Source organism: Strix aluco, chromosome 5 (genome assembly GCF_031877795.1).
Source record: "Strix aluco isolate bStrAlu1 chromosome 5, bStrAlu1.hap1, whole genome shotgun sequence".
Taxonomy (NCBI): domain Eukaryota; kingdom Metazoa; phylum Chordata; class Aves; order Strigiformes; family Strigidae; genus Strix; species Strix aluco.
This window is the reverse complement of record NC_133935.1, coordinates 21,187,416-21,204,429: the sequence shown is the minus strand read 5'-3', so window position 1 is coordinate 21,204,429 and position 17,014 is coordinate 21,187,416. Positions and strand designations below refer to the sequence as shown.

General features: G+C 36.8%; 1 protein-coding gene across 1 annotated transcript in view; it reads right to left on the bottom strand.

The window, feature by feature from the left end:
* PIK3C2G (phosphatidylinositol-4-phosphate 3-kinase catalytic subunit type 2 gamma) overlaps positions 1 to 17,014 on the bottom strand; it is a 212,386-nt gene that overhangs the window by 129,331 nt on the left and 66,041 nt on the right. The window contains 6 exon segments of the mRNA XM_074825864.1: positions 1,843 to 2,031; positions 7,820 to 7,904; positions 7,907 to 7,949; positions 9,695 to 9,809; positions 15,370 to 15,422; positions 15,425 to 15,506. Of these exon segments, the coding sequence (XP_074681965.1) occupies positions 1,843 to 2,031; positions 7,820 to 7,904; positions 7,907 to 7,949; positions 9,695 to 9,809; positions 15,370 to 15,422; positions 15,425 to 15,506 (567 nt within the window).

The window sequence follows — 17,014 nt, the reverse complement described above, 5'->3', positions numbered from 1 at the left end:
GATACTCATCTCCTTCAACCCACTCTCTCAATTTGCATATACATGTCTCTCAGCAGTTAAATCACGTGACCTAGACATCTCTAAGGAAATGTAATCCCTCTGTTTCTCAAGGTTAGCTTCCCAGTTGTTCATGCACCTACAAAATATTGTGGATATGTGAAGGAGAGAAATTTTTTTTAAAAGACGATTTGTACTGTGATCCAGAACTTCTTTCTGTAGTGTTAGCATGAAGCAAAAAAAAACCCCACCCAAACCTGACTGAAATTATCTTTTGTGAAAAACAAACTAAAGGGACAAACCAGCTAAGAGCCTGATCAGAAGTACTTGTTCTTTGGCAAGACTGCAGGTGCCAGCCACTCCCAACGGTGTCACCAGAAGAGGCAAAGTGATGACATCTTCCATCTTTTCATGCCAGCAATCTTTATGATAGTCAGAAGGAACAGTGTGTACACTGCATCCACTACCTACTGAGAAGCTCTGTGACAGGCTGAGTCATACTAAATATCCTGTGAAGCACCTGGCAGGAGTGATATTCTGCACCACACCCTGATGCAGAGTCACATCTTCAAAGAACAATCAAGCTCTTCATTTGCAGAAATGCCACCCATACACAGAAACAAGATTTGACAAACGTCTGATCTGAAAGCCTGGCATGCTCTGACAAAGCATTCCAAAATCTCTTGCTGCTTTGGGGTGTGGAAGACAACACACTGCCCATATACTTTTTTCTCATGGTTCTTTTATAAATTTGAAATGGATTCTAGTAATTTAATAATGGTAAATAAGATAACATGCTTCAGAATCTGATCTTTCAGAATCTTCGTTTCCATCATTCCCACTAAACATAAAAAAGACATGTATGCAAACATGTCAAACTGCTAATAGTTCACATAGAAACCTGAGACACAAGTATTCTTAGGAAATTGCATCCAGAGGGAAATAACAGTCGATAGTCAGTTTTATATTATTAAATCATTTTTTTTTAATAAGGTGGAGGTGAGTGTATACAGCTTTTCCTCAAGTAAAGCTTTTGATGAGGTATTTTTTTCTAAAGGTACAACATGGAACTGAGATTGCAAAGCTGGTGCAGCTTGTGCTTACCCAGATGAGCAAGGGCTTGTTAAACCAAATTTGCTCAACCATTTCATCCACACATTTAATATTTTCACAGGTAGGTCACTTAACACAAAATACCTCCCAAGGTTTTGGAGTAAATGCAACTGCTGACACAGATTCTGTCCCCTGACATCTGCTGTTACATCATAGGAAAGACTACCTCCAGCATCAGGAAAGCCTTCCAACAAACAATCAGCTCCCAGCGTAAGAAGTGGTGGTGGAACTTCACAACAGAATTTATTCAAAGTGTGGTGCACTGACTTCAAAGTTTCATCCTATCTACTTCAAAAAGATAGGTAACAGGTGGGACTGCACATATTTACATGGTATCATAATCTAGAAGCATATTTCAGTCCAGTTTATCTCCCATTAGTCACTTTATATCTGTACAGTAGTTTGAAGATATGGAGTGCTATGTAAGTGTTAAGTATTTGACTGATCAGCGGTTACCAGAAACTGACTGAATCTGCTACAGAGAATGAAATATTCTTTTCTTTGTCCTGAGAAATAGAAAACCTCAGCCAAGAAGGCGGGGCTGGCACATTCAGCTCAAGGTCATCACAAGAGTTGCAACTATATCTTCACTTTGACACAGGAACAGAACCAAAAGCACAGTCAGTGAACCAAAGAACGATACTGTCCTGAGCAAACTTAAGTGCTGCATTAATCGGCATATGATCATTCTGTTTATTGTTAAATTTTCCTACTTGGTTAATTTTCCCTTACCTGGAAGTCAGAAGCCCAAGTACCTCCAGAGGGTTAGAAAATCTCCATCTCCTCAACACAGCATACATTTCTGATACGGTCATTCGATCCCAACTGGGTGCACTGCCCAGTATCAGAGGAAGGGAACAATTTTGATTATTGCAGTAGTAAAGATAAAACCACAAGGTTCTTCTCTGTTGCTCAGAGAGTCTGGAAGAGATCAGAATTTCAGTCTGAAATTAAAACCACCTGAAGCTTTGTGTAGCAGCAAACTTTATTGTACAGAGGGGCCAAGCCATACAGTACACTGATTTTGCACTAAGTACGTGTTTTCCTCTGGGTAGGATATCATTTTTGTGCAGACCAGCTTTTATAAGAAAAGTGATACTTATAATCTGGATCTGTCAGCCTTGGGTCATATAAAAATGAAGTGTCAAAAGACACACATATATGGTTATTTCACTTCCCCAGCACTCTCATTTTTCTTCTCCACTGTCCCTGTTGTTGGTTTGTTTGTTTGTACTGGGGTTTTCTGACAGAGACAAAGAAGATGCAGTTATCACCGGATAAACTGTTGTTACATCTATCTGCTACACATTGTCTCTAACTACTGTAACAACTAGACACACAACACTGCTAGCCATAGCTTTTAATCCTGCCCTTGCTTTGACTGTTTAATGCAGGTGTGTCTACTTTTAAGGTATTTGCATTTAAAATAGGGTTTAGACACATCCATGCACATACACAAGAATGAGCATGTGTGCATGCACACACACACAGAGTGTGATTATCCCTAGCACTGGTATGAGTTTGGAAAAGGGAAGGAAAGCTCCCAGCAACTTCTATGTCTGTTCACAAGGTCTAGCATGTTGTACTTCACTGTATTCACTTCCAAAAAAGGATGCAATACCGAATTCCTCATAGAGGTATTAGATACCTAAATGACATATTGATAAAATGGTCAGTCCTCACACCATATTTCACTACAGTGAGAAATGCCACAGAATAATTTTTGCTATAAATCCTCTGATTTGTCAACAGTTCAAATGCCGTTGCCTTACGCATATTAAGTCCTAGGTTTTGATACCATCAGAAAACGTAAAAATAAATTCCCTGTGAAAGAAAAGCTCAATCTCCTTAGTATGATATCAGAGCCTTCAAAAGCAAGCTTTGAGAATGCAAACTGATCTCCAGTTCACACAAATCATTACTAAAACCAAGAGGAACATCGTTTTCTTGGTCATACTTGACCAGATTGCTGATCTATCTACTTCACAACATAATGTAACTGTGACTTTCCATATTAGGTATTTCAGAGCAAGGTGTGAGAAACCTTGTAGAAGGCAATAAGTAAATAGCTCATTTCCAGTCAAGCGTTTCATTACCCAGATGTGTAAGCAGGGCTCAAAATCCAAGTGTTTACATTCTTTCTAAGGTCTTCTTCCTTCTATTTCAATGTTTGTGGACGTTCTTAGCCAAAAAAACTATCTTAGCCCTGCCCTAACTGCCAAGATTGTGGCTTTCACAACTCATAGCAATGAGTTCCTTTGGCTCTGTATGCACTAGAGAACTTTTCTTTGCAATTTTGAATTGCCAAGCATTTAGGAACAGAGAGCAGCGGTACAAAAATGGGCATGTTTTTTTACTGTTACAAGAGTGAATGTTTACTTCTTTCCTTTAGAAGAATAAGCTTGTAAATGTATGCAGAAGATGAACCTAACTGTGATACAAATTCTGTCATGACTTTGAGTAATCATTTCAAGAAAAGTATCATTTTGGTAACCATTTCAAGAAACAGCTTCAGAATTCACAGCATGTCTATTGTAACAATTGATAGCTGTCTTTGTGTTTGCATGAAGAAACACAGAAAAAGAGATAAAAGTAGGCCTAAGACCTTATTGCCTGTCTGGTAATCTTATGCGTTCGGATGGTATTCTGCAGGACAGCTCATCTAAAGGACCCCTTCTATATGTTGACTTTAAACAGAGATTTAAGCTTTCAAACAGCATCCTCCAAACTAGACAATCTGTTGTTCAGATTAAAGCTGCTAAAGCCGCCACTGAGCTTGCAAAGGGAGATAAGAAATCAATCCTTGTATCAGGTTTTCTAAATAACAGATTTTTCCCTCTGACTTTACTCCAGAGGCAATGCCATTTTCTCTTTACATGTTTTAAAGATCAGAGATGAAATTAAAGGTTGAGTGGGGTGGGGTTTTTTTAGATTTTGGTTTTAAGTTTTTTAGCTATAACAAAAGTTTACATACACATGTAATAGGACATTTAAGGTAAAAGTGTTTTGCATACATATAGCATCTGAAGATTGTTATACTAATAAGGACATTTCTTTGGCTCAATAGGGATAAGATGCTAATAAATCCTCATTATTGATAAAAATACAGTTTATGTTTTTTTGGGTAGAGTTGTATCTAAATTTCCCTCCATATAACAGCTATATTAAAATCAATAACCTTCTCAACACAAATAAAAAAAAAAATCTTAAAACTTAAATAGTTCAGTAGTTTTCAGATTAAACATTTTCATTAATCCCCTTAGCTAAATAAAGAAAAAGGCTTCTGTGCAAGCTTTATTAGCTAGTCTTAATTATCACTTTTTTGTGGGGGAAATGGCAAAAATGAGTTTAAATGCTTCTGAGCTGGTTTTGTTGTTCATGTTCAGTACTACAGCAGAACAAGACAAAACGCAAAAAGAGGAAAGAGCAGCAAAGCTTGCAAATGCAAATTTCTGTCCCCCAGCACTGATGATAACTTGCACAAGTGAGAACAAGAACACAAATGAGAACTCCTGTGGACAGACTAGCAAAGTGTGCAGCATCACTGCACTTCTTCAGACCTGTTCCACTATTCACCCAACTGGAAGTAGTCTTTCTAATCACAATTCACTCCTGTGATGACTGGTAGTCAAGCTAGATTCTTACCAGGAAAGTGGTAAAAAGGAAAAGAAAAAGGGAAGCTGAAAGAGAGGAAAAATTAAGGTAGAAGGAAAACGATGAATGAAGGAAAGAAAGATGGCAGAAACAAGACTGTCATCTTCCTGGCTTCAAACCAGTCTCTGATCCTTACACTGGGAGCCACTGCACACAAGCAGGCTGCATCAAGTTCGAAGAGCACCCATTATCTCAGATGGCTACTTTCCTGGGGTTTGTATTTCAAACACAGTAATCCTAAAAGGAATCAAAGGCTCACATTTGAAATGTTTTCAGAAGTCAGCCAAAGTAGCTGGCAGTAATTAATGAATTCTCTTGGTCCCTCCTCTCTTAGCTGGTTTGGTGATGACACCAAAGATCACACAGCAGCAGTGTAGGGCTGTGAGGACCACGAGAGCCATATGGTGAAGTTCATTTCCTTCAGTCCCGCTGATCCCTTCACTAATAAACATCCAAGAGATGTTGGCCATTGGGACCAGTGATCTGAGCCAGCTACTAGAGAGCCAGGGGTGCGAGAGTCAGCTACTGGGAAGACCATATGTCTGGAGCAGCTACTGAGGAAATCCATGCCTGTGTAACAGGAAGAGGCCCAAGCACCAGCAACCAAATTGGAGTGTGGCTGTGAACCTTGGGGGCTCATATGTCTGGGTGTCAGCAGCCGGAGACAGCAGGAAGATCTGGGGCCAGCTACTGGATAGACTGTCTGAGCACAACTACTGAAGCAATCAATATTTTGATACTATATATAAAAATATGTATGTGTATGCATGTGTATATATTCCACCAGGAGACTGATCTTGATCAGGCAGAGAGGAGGAACAGAATCAAGCTGTGTTATCTGTTTTGTGGCAGTGTTGCACATTTGTGTGCATGCTGGTGAGGTACTGCTTTCCTCCTGTGTTGATATACCTATCAGGAATACACAGTCCAGCTTACTAATGGCTGAACCTGGAGCCACAATGGCTGAACAAGGAGCCACAGCAGCCTTGCATTCGTAACACTACTGGATTCAACAGCCTATAACAAGAACAACCATGCAGCTGTCTGGTTTTAACCATTGTTTCTTCTTTTTTTTACCATAGGGTTAAGAACATTTGCTGTCCATTCACATGTTCCCTCTGCCTTCAGTAGAGGGAACAGAAGGATCCTGACAGCCTGAGAATGGTTTCTTAGTTTTCTAACCAGACACCCATTTATTTAAAAATTGAATTTAAGGCCTGTAAGCCTGAGGCATCATGATACAGATATATTGCCACTAAAGCTACCTAAATTCCTCTCTTTTTCTTGACATACCAAAAATAAAAAGGAAGGAAGAGATCTTCAGGTATCATGGTAATAATGTGCTGGGATACCAGTATGTTGTTACAAATTTTTTTAATGAAAATCTATCATGGCTGAGGAGGTAAAAAGAATTCCTCTGATACAGATACAACAAAAATTAGAGGCTGACAGACTCCTCCTGGTCAGAAAGTACTTAAAAATGGAATTCCTTTATTCAAACCCCAAATATGCTTTCCTTCACCCTGACGATTCACTTGGTAGTCCAGCGTTTGAAAATCTGGCAGAGCTCAGTACAATCTGCAAACCTGGAAATTTCCCCACTCACTTCCTTCTTCATGCTATTGATGAAGATACTGAATAAAACTGGTCCAACCTTGAGCACTGAAAGATCTTAATGTTGATTCTTCCATTCTGAATAGCCACCATTAAACATCCAATCTTTGCCTCTAAACCCATGGCAACTTCATTTCTTTAACAATATGATGTGGAATCTCAGCAAAGTGTTTTGAGCATCCGGATGTCTTATGTCCACCAAATCCCTGATATCCATGCACCCACTGACAACCTTCTAGGACAGAAAGAGGTTGGTGAGACAGGGTTTCTATTCACAGAAGCCCCAATGGCTCTTTTCTGACAAATTACTCCGTACTTAGCTAAATGCTTAATGATCTTATTCTTCTTATAGAACGCACCATTTTACCATGAATAGAGATCAGATGCATTGGCTTATAGTTCCCCAAATCACTTTTGGAGCATATTTTGAAGGTGGAAATTTTGCTGGCACCTTGCTGGTGCCCTGACACAGTGACTATTTGCAATAAAATACTGACCTCCCATTCATATTTAAAAAGAAATTTAAAAAGAACCAAATCACAGATCCCATGGTTAATAAAAATAATTTTACATTTTATCCTGTACTTTTAAAAGTTGAGGCAAACATCAAATACATCAGCAAGTTTGTCTCATATTTCTTTTAAGAAATTAATTTAAAAAACCCCAAACAACATAGAAATCAGCCAGAAAAGTCTTCTTAACAGATACATCATAACCCACTGAGAGGGCTGAAATGGCTTTAAGTTATTTAGTTATTGCACAACTAATGCACCTTTCGGCCTTTGATGGAGGATTAATTCACACAATTAACTGTGATTAGTATAATAGCTCTCTGTGAGCACCTGTGTTCCCAATTCCGCTCTGATAATATACAAAAGTATTTTATACAGTACATAATCCTAACTGATAGCATAACATATAGCTGAGCATACTAACCTGCTTCAGTATATACAGTGTGTTTTGTTTCACTTTGTCTTCATCCACTTTCTGTGAAAGCTAAACTTTGCATACTTCTTTCCTTGTTTATAACTTGACATATTGTGTTTTAAGGATCATATGACATTTAACTACTATATCTGAGGAGGCTAATTTTCATAGAACCCAAAGGTTTTCTTGCTAATACTGATATGGACTTTGTGCATCACCTCAAAATCTTATGTTTTGAATCAAAAATTAGTTTCTCACTTCAAAGACATGAAAAGATACAGTAATAGAAAAACAATCCTTTTCTAAACTGGCAAAATACACTGCCATCTCCAGGGGCTCATTTAGGCTTTGCTGTGATCTGTTCTCTCATTTAGAGGTGTTACTTCTCAGATCAATCAAGCTAGGCTCCTTCAGAGGAAAATTTTGGTTTTAAAGAATTAGATACATTTAATTGTGATCAATAGTATAAGTACAGCAAGCCAAGAATCAGCAGGGCTAGCTGGGTACAACTTACAGCAAGAGAGAATGTATCTGCGAAAGTCTTGCAATATGCTTCAGGCAGTCTTTGCTTGGCTCTTCAAGATCACCTCTCTTTTGTCAGGTTCAGGTTTAATGAACTCCAGATTAGTTTGTGGAAAGTCAATCTTCATTAAAAAAAACCCGCAAATAACAAAAAAGAAGTCCTTTTAGCAATATGTATTCCCAGATACAACTGTCAATAAATGTTATCTTAGATTTGTACAGGAAGCATACAAAATATGAGAGAAAGAAGAGGGAATAATTCTTTGAGGATGTTCACTGTACGTAATATATTACTCAGATATGTTGATGATAAACTCAGCCCCAAATATCAGGGGGAGATTTGTCACTGACTTTCCTGGGAGAATTTCACCCACTGTATTTCAATATTATTAGAACTGCATGAACTCAAAGCTGAAGTAATTTCTTCCCTTTTTTCTCCATTCCTGGTTTTTAATGAGGTGTTTCTTAAATAGAAAGGTTCCATGTAGGTTTTTTTTTTTTTCCTCTGAAAAAGTAGGGATAATTCTGATGTGTAGCTTGCCAGTGTAAGAAATGGAAATCAGATTCCTGATTTCACATCTGGATGTTCAATTTCATATATATTGTACAGCATCTACCAATTTTTCATTCTTTACACTTCCATATGGATGTCAGAAATTTAGGATAATGTTTTTAAGATATAGAGAAAGAAAACATTCAACCAAAATTACAAAGCTTGAGGTCTGAGTACAGATTTAGATGAAAATTCAGGTTGTTCTTCAAAATTCAGCTCAATTTGCACATCCCATTTTGGTTTATTCATGCACACCATAATCTCTTATCTATATCTATTTTTTTAATGTATGTATTTGATATACATCACTCTTCTAAAGGTTAACAAGGTTATTCCCTACAAAATGTGTCTTGTCAGTCACATCAGAAACCTTATCTTTATGACATTTCCAGCATGTTCACAAATCATGATACTGTCACATGCATGGGAATAACTGAAACAAGTGGTGGAGAATGAGAGATCCTCCTGTTCTGTTTCTTTCAGCAGAGAGGTATTATAAATTAATAGCATTTACTGTCTCAACTTCCCTTTATTATTAATAGGGGAAGCTATTTTAAGGTGTCATCTTTGAACTCCTCAGACTAGAAAATCCCCATTTGCTTCCCTATTAAAAATAGGCTATTTTTAGGCCAGCCTCATTTATCTGTATTATCTGCTTTTACATGTCATTTGCTAATAGTCATTCAGCTTTTTAATACAGAAAACAAAAAATTGGCTTTGCCCTTGAAGTATCCAGTTGCTAATTTAACCTGGAAAGGTGGCAAAACTACCATGCAGCTCTAACGCATTTTGAAGACTGGGAGAACCATTCTGCCCAGAATGAGTGGGTGCTCAGCATGTAGTCATCGAGGGAGAGCTATTCTGATGTCTATTGACAACTGCTTGTAGCCACTTTCTTTACAAATCCTTTATGCTATTCAGTCTAATTGCAAGCTGTATGTCACATTTATAATGGCATGCAATTCAATAGTACTCAGAACAAAAGTTCAGATTTGAAAAGGCAGCTGTAAGTCAGGTATCAAGTCATTAATTTGTGTCAAAAGTATTTTTGGAACGAAAATGATAACAACAAAAATTACCCTACAAAAACCTTTCCTAGTCCTCAGAGGTGGTGTTTGATATGGAAAGTATCATACATATTTGCCACTGTGCAGAATTATAGACTTCCATCCGTTAAGATTACATGTTCCCTTTGAGGGGCTATAATGGAAACAGGGGTTTTAATTTGTGTGGTGTTGATGAGCTATGGGAACAATGTTTTTTTTTGTGCGTTGTTAGAAAAAAACCCTTTCCTTTGCTTTCTCGCTTTCTTACCTGCAATGTTACTGAGGTTGGTGTATCAGTACTGCAGACACCTGGGGTAATCATTGCTGTTGTAAGCGTGCTGTACAACGTCATGCTAAGCAGCACAGTTCCGTGAATGAGCCGCCTGCAATACACATAGACAGAAACACTGCATCGGTGAACAGGGTTTACTGAAATTACATCAAAGAACATGGAACTGGATAGCTGAAAAGACAAGCAAAAGGAGAACAAACATTTTATCTTTATGTAGCTAGTACAAGTCTGATCAGTAGAGGTTGCATACTGATGGCCTGACTGCTATTGTGGTATCTGTGCAGTTGCAGGGATCATGACACAAATCACACTGCCAAGACATTCTAGCTCAGCTCTGCACTTTACCACTGGGTGTGACAGGGGTTGCTATTTAATCTAGGTGTAAAATAATTATAATACCATATTTCTATTTCAAGAATTAATTTTAAGGACAAATATGTTAGAGATTGTAAGTGTCAACACATTTGATAAGGTGGAGTATACATTTATTCCACAAAAAGAAGAAACTCATGGCAACCATACTGTAACCATGAAGGATCCTTGGTGATTTTATGTGTAGATGGCAGGGAAGAGGGAGTATGATATCAGTCTCCAAGGAGCTGAAAGGAGTTGAGTGGGATAGTTTGTACTGTATTTGCTGTACCTTGTTTATTACCAGAGCTAAAATAAACTTCCAGTCTTATTACAGCAGAAGAGGACACTGTTGTTTAAGGACAGCTCAAGTTACCCTAGCTTAACAAAATCAAGCCTGTGTCCTGAAATTGCATGGGAGACCTCCCTCACCACCCCCAGCAAGAGGAAATTTTTGTTGCTTGCTCTGATTTGGAAATACCAGTTCAAAATAAATTGTGTTGTTAGAATCAGTGAAGTCAGAGCAATGGGCACTGGGGGGGGCGGGGGGACGGACATTATAACTCCCAAATATCCCCAAATGATGGGTTTCTGATTTGTTAATTAGCTCTAGATCACTATACTATTCATCCCAGGAGACAAACACATTTTTCTGATGTGAAGGAGTGGAAAGTTGGCACACAGGCTTACAAACACTTTTTGAACTGCCTCTTGTGTCTAATAAGATTTTGATACAGATGCACCATCAAGGGCTTTATTGGCATTGATTTAGGACCACTATCTAAAGTCAGCTACCTGGTAAGGATGAGCAATGTGGATGTGGAGGCTCACCTACTGAACAAGTTGGCAGCTACAACCATTACTGTGTTCATTCCCAAATGTATGTAATATTAGAGTTACTGTTTAGACTGGACATACCAGGAAAATGAGGACAAAATATAGTGTAAAAATAATGTAATTATCCCCAAACCTGACATTATAAGCCTCAGAAATTCAGAGTTGAGGTTAAATTTAAAGGATATCCAAAGCTGCTAAGCTATAAAAACCCTCATATCTTATGGCCCAAACACTCTTCTGCATTGGAATGATACTGTGAAAGAACTACTTTATTATAATTACAAATACTACAGAATTCTAGAAAATTCAAATTAGAGATATAATTTTCAACTGCAAAGTAATACTAAATGTTGTATAGACATTTATAAGGACAATATCTTTCATCCCCACAGTTTCCAGTTTAAATAAATTTGCAGGTGCCTTATACTACAAATACCAAATTATCAAGATTATTCCAGATGTTTTGAAACAAATTTGCAGTTTGTCCCTGAGTATTTCCTAATTTTTGCCTAAAACATAAAGTTATAAAATAAGTTTAGAAGCAATAATTTTAAGGTAAACAACTACATTTAGGCAAAGATTGGAGAAAATTTGCAGGATGTCAGTTTTGTAAAGACTGAGACTATTTGTACAGAAACATGTAAAGTTGATAAACAGTAATCCCAACACATATTTGATAAAGAGTATAGTAGCTGCCCTGTATATCCATCAGCTAGTCATGTTATAAATCAGCACACTGCAAGATACTGTCAGAATAAGTGAGAGATATTACTAGAATTCAGGAAATAATGTCAATTAAGTAAATTTGAAATTCACTAAACATCTGTTCACTGACAACTCTTTAACAACAACAAAAAACCCCCCAAATTGAACAGACCAAATTCCTGAGACCATTTTCAGGTATTGTGTGGTTTCAACATGGGCAAGGTATGGAGAAGAGATTGCAATAAGAAATGTTAAATAATATGCTGTTGGGTTTTTCTTCTAGTTTTTTATATCTTTTTCATACACTTTGCTTAGTATTTTTTTAGGGAAGAACTGGAGTATTAAAATCTCAGAAAATAGCTACAACCATTTGATCTGGCAAGGGACTTCGACATGGTCTTGCCCAAAAGCATGAGAAACTCTTCACACTTCTTGAAACAGATGAAAGGAATTTGTATACTTTATATGTTAAAATAATTCTAGTTTTTAATATTCAGTTCAAACTAAACATAAAAAATTAAACTATGAAGGAGAGAAGCAACCATACAATGACAATAATAACTTTGGAAGAGAAAATAGATACCAAATTTACAGAGAGAAGTAAATTCAGAGTCTTTTAAAATAAAGTGTTCTTTTGCCCTAAGTCACTCAAAGATCAAGATTCCTGGGTATAACCCAAAACTGATAACCCAAAACTTTTTTTTTTTCCTCTTTTTAACAGAAGCCACAACCAGCCTGAATGGAATTCCTGTGGTTTTAATAACAATAAGATATAATGGGACAGAAATAATGAACTGTATTTTAATATTTTTTAATTATTTTTAAAATTTTGACTTTTTTTTCCAATGTTAAACATTTTTTTTTTTAACAAGCATTTGAATAGACAAAAAGATGCCTCTCTCTGTCCTTATCTTTGCTGACCTTGAGAAGAATGGCTCAGTGACTGAGACAAGGACTTGAACAAGGATGTTTGATGACCCAGGCAAATACCTCAGAGTTACCAGCTTCTTCAAAGAGCCTATTTCTGTCCTTTCTCTTATAAATTAAAACCTAAACATGAGAATGTTAAGACTTTTTTAAAAACTCAAATTCACCTCTGAGCAAAGTTTATTTTTGAGAAAGTGGTATTTTCCAAGTTAGAAATGTTTTGTCAAAGATTTTTTGGTCAGATTTCTTTAATCTCTTTATATACATTTACAGAGTTTGCTCATTTAGAGACCCTAATACCATAATCTTTGCAATAATGCAAGATACTCTCAACACATTAGCATGACTCTACAGGTACAAATCATTCCTTGATACATACTTTCAGGTTCAGAAGTAGTCTACTAAAGTAAATCTTGATGTTTAGTTGCATTCCAGCACCGAGGGGAGTGAAGTTGGGTTCATTACTCATTTTATTAATGTTCTCTGCAAAATTGGTGAGTCAAATAAAAACAATTATTAAATTTAAATTTTTTTGTGGAGCAGGAACCAGCCTCTCAAAGTCCTAATGTTGCTTCTCAATTACTTTAACTAGTAGCATTACCTATTAGGAATCACCTGACAGTTTTAATCCTGCTGCTTTCTAAGTAGGTAAATATGAAAGCTAGTTTACCAAAAAAATTATTCATGATCTTCCAAAGAAAAGGAAAAGCAGGCTGGATGAATGTTCAGATATTCTCAAGTTTCACATTTCAGAAGGAATTTCAGACTATCCTTATTTTTAAACCAGTCTATCAATTGCATTCATAGCGAATGAACAATTCTGTGGAGTTGTGGTTGGCTAAAAGAGGAAAAAGCATTTAGGCTTCTTTGTGTTAGTAATTACTATAATTGTAAATGACACAGCTATCAGATTATGGGGTGTTGAACATGCTATTCCTAAACCATTCCTCCCCAACATCTCAACTTTTATTTCTGATTTGAAGGGTCATTTCAGCAATGATCTCTACAATTATGCAGCAGATGAAAGGAAAGTAGCCCTCTATCCCCTTCACTGTGCTGATTGTGTGTACCATGAAAGAATGTAGCCATTTTTCAGTAAAATTTTTGAAACTGAGTGACTTGCAGATCTACCTAATGAAAATCAACATGCTTGCTCTGATGGCATACATTAAAAAAATATACACCACAGGCAGCTGAGGGCTTTCATATCTTCCAAAAATCATTCCTTTGGGACTTAAATGCTGAAAAATAAGAAAACCTTTAGCACCACACAGACCCTCAAGAACAGGATTCTCACTTAACCCATTTACCTCCAAAGGTGCCTAAGTGTTCCCCAATTAAGTTATCATGACTAATGCTCTGCTTCTGAATGTACTCAGTACCTATCAGCTTGCTGGGAATGAGGATCTCTTAACACTTCACCTCAAGTTAAATTCTCAGTGAAGACATTCTCTCTATCTATTTCACCCTAAGCACCAGGATGGTAGAAATACTCAAAATAAACATAATGCATGTTTTGTTTAAAAAGACACACACAGTGGAAGTGTGAGTGCTGTGCTCTTCTTCAGACTAACTACAAAATAAAAGTAATTGAATAAAATGCCCAAGCAGTCCTCGGAGAAGAGATTTGATTTATGTTTCTTTCCTTCCTTCAAGCTAAGTGCTGTAATCACTAAGTCACAGAAGAATGCTCTATTTTTCTGAAGAGAGTAATACTGATTTTTCTTATGAATAGAGGGAAAAAGCCTCTAGCCCAGTCCAATGTATTTTCTAGTGTTTTAAGCCTCTCAGCTTCAAAGTTCAATGGAAGCCAAGGTCTTTCAAACATAGTAAATTCATACAAGCAATCAGATTTTCTGGTTTTCTTTTGTTTTGTTTTAAATGGCGATTGCCACCATATGGAGTAGATTAAGATGTCTCAGTATAAGGAAAGAGACATGTCTTGGGTTCCACTGAGATAACGTTAATTTTCACAAGAAGCTGGGAGGGGGCACAGCCAGGACAGCTGACCCAAACTAGCCAAGGGGATATTTGATACCATATGATGTCATGCACAGTATATAATTGGGGGAGTTTGTGGAGGGGGATGGCATGGGGGGTGAGGGGGGATCGCAGCTCAGGAACAGGCTGAGCATAGGTTCTGGGTGGATTGCCCAGAGGGCATGCAGGTCTACAGAGTCTAAATAAAAATTAAGTATCATTGTAAAGGCTTGATTTAAATTCAGATGTCTCAGTGCTACTAAGACATATTTAGAGCACTTCAGAAAATTTACCTTAGATCTCCGTATATGCATCATTGCAGAGACATTCAAGGCCACAAGCATCTTTAAAATACTCTTACACTATGTGCTGTGTAGAAAGAAGAGGTTAGAAAACAGGAGAAAGCTTCTAAAGTGGTGTGTAGAGGGAAGGGTGCTCATTGTGGTCATCACTAACTGCCCCACTCTGAGCAGAATCAATGGGTGTGGGAACCAAACACAGACTGAAAAAAACCCAACCATTGTGAACAAGAGACTATACTGAGCAGGATTTTGCAAAGCTGTAGGAAAGGGTACAGCAAAGCCTTTAAACAGGCCTAGGGAACTTGATTGTAAGTGTCAAACAGTTATATAAGCCAAGTTCAAAACCAATGTATTGGAAAGAAAGGAAAACTTACTGGCACAGCAAGAGCAGTTTACTGTAAGGGACTGTCAGTCACTTACTGTAAATCTCAGTCTTATTAGAGCAAAGTCCTGAAATAAGTATTTCATCTTTTTATATTTCTCCCAAGTTGAGTGCAATACTATTCAAGAATGGTCTTTTCTTAAGCTGTCATACAAAACTGAACTTACTCTTTTGGATACAATGGGAAGCATGTCCAAGCAAGCACTTCTGTATTTTTTTTTTAGAAGCACTGTTTACTCCAGGTAGTTTTATTGTCAGCAAAGTTTCCCTCGGAAGAGTCTTTATTTGTAGAGGAAAGTTGATTCTCAAAGAAAATCAGAAAAGAGCAAAATACAAGTTAAAAAAATGAGCATTGTTACCACAAGTGAATTCTTTCTACATTTTTCTAGATGCCTTAACACATATATCAAGCTATAAATTACAAGAGTTGCACTCCAAAGAAAAATGCAACCGACAGATCCCTTCAACGTATTGATGAGTATTGCCAACCATTAACTTGGGTCACAGTACTTGAGAAGAGGCATATAAAAACTCATTCACTTCAGTGGTAACCCCTAGAGCTGATAAAGGCAGGAAAAGCTTAGTTAAACTTTTGCTTTAGAATTACCTTATTAGTGAGGGACTATTCCAGAATAAGCAACCCTTAAGGGTGAACTGTAAACCAATAGTTAGTTATTTGCTGTCTTGTGTCTTCAGACGAAAACACTACTTAAGAAACTAAAAGTTGCTTGTGAGTAGAGTATGATAATCGTTCTCTTGTTCAAATGTGCTCTGGTGATGTGGTATTTACCAGCTACAATTTAAAGGCAGATTTTGACTTAACAGCAATGAATGATTCACATTTTTTAGTGAGAAAATTCAGATCTATCAATATTAATCTCAACTTTGTATTGACCATTAGTAAACTTTGTTGGTCATTCAATTTGTTTATATAGATTATATGAATTGATTTTAAATCATAATTTAGAACAATTCTAATAAATAACTAACCAGTGTAACTACCCAGACATGTACAAGTCTGTATTTTCTTTTTCCTAAAGAGAACATTTACGGTGGATGGTATATTTCTAGCTTTTTCCATATATATTCAGTGCAAACTTAAATTTCTCAAGTGGAAAGTGAAATTACTTTTTTCTGTATAAACAAAATCAATATAAGGAATTAAAGGCTAAAAGAATTATTCTGCATTGATAACATAAGCATTACGAAAACAAAAGATCTGCATAAAATTGAGGTTAAGAAAAAAACAGAAGAGAAATTTAAATAATATATATTCTGTTTAATTTTCAGTTATTCAATCTAGACTGCCAGAACAATGCAACTCTCAGCATTTTTAAAAAGGTATAGTCATACTTAAGCAATAAGCAAATGTAGAAATCAGTATTTAAAAAGTATAGTAGCCTGAAAAACATACGGATTATGGGTAGCAGAAATAAAATAAGGTAATAGTATAAGGTAAAATTAACATAAGATTTTGCTCCTAGTTCCAAATCTGGCAAAATTCTCTTGGCTTCAGGAAAGTTTCCTTGAATGCACTGATGAGCCACTGAAAAAAAGTAGATGGTTTTCATCTGAAATTCCGAAGTACCCCAAATTAACATTAGTGTCAAAATTTCAGATCATCACTCTCAAACATCTGGAAATTATTCAAATCTGCATACCTCTCTCTGAATAACAAAGCAAGACAGCAATTTCCCACTCTTCCCAAGTAACATGAATAAAATTGAGAAGCAATTCTTAACTGTCTTCTCATGTGTCCCTATTTATAGCTTTCAACTCTGCTTTCCATATCATGTCCTCTTCCTCATTCAT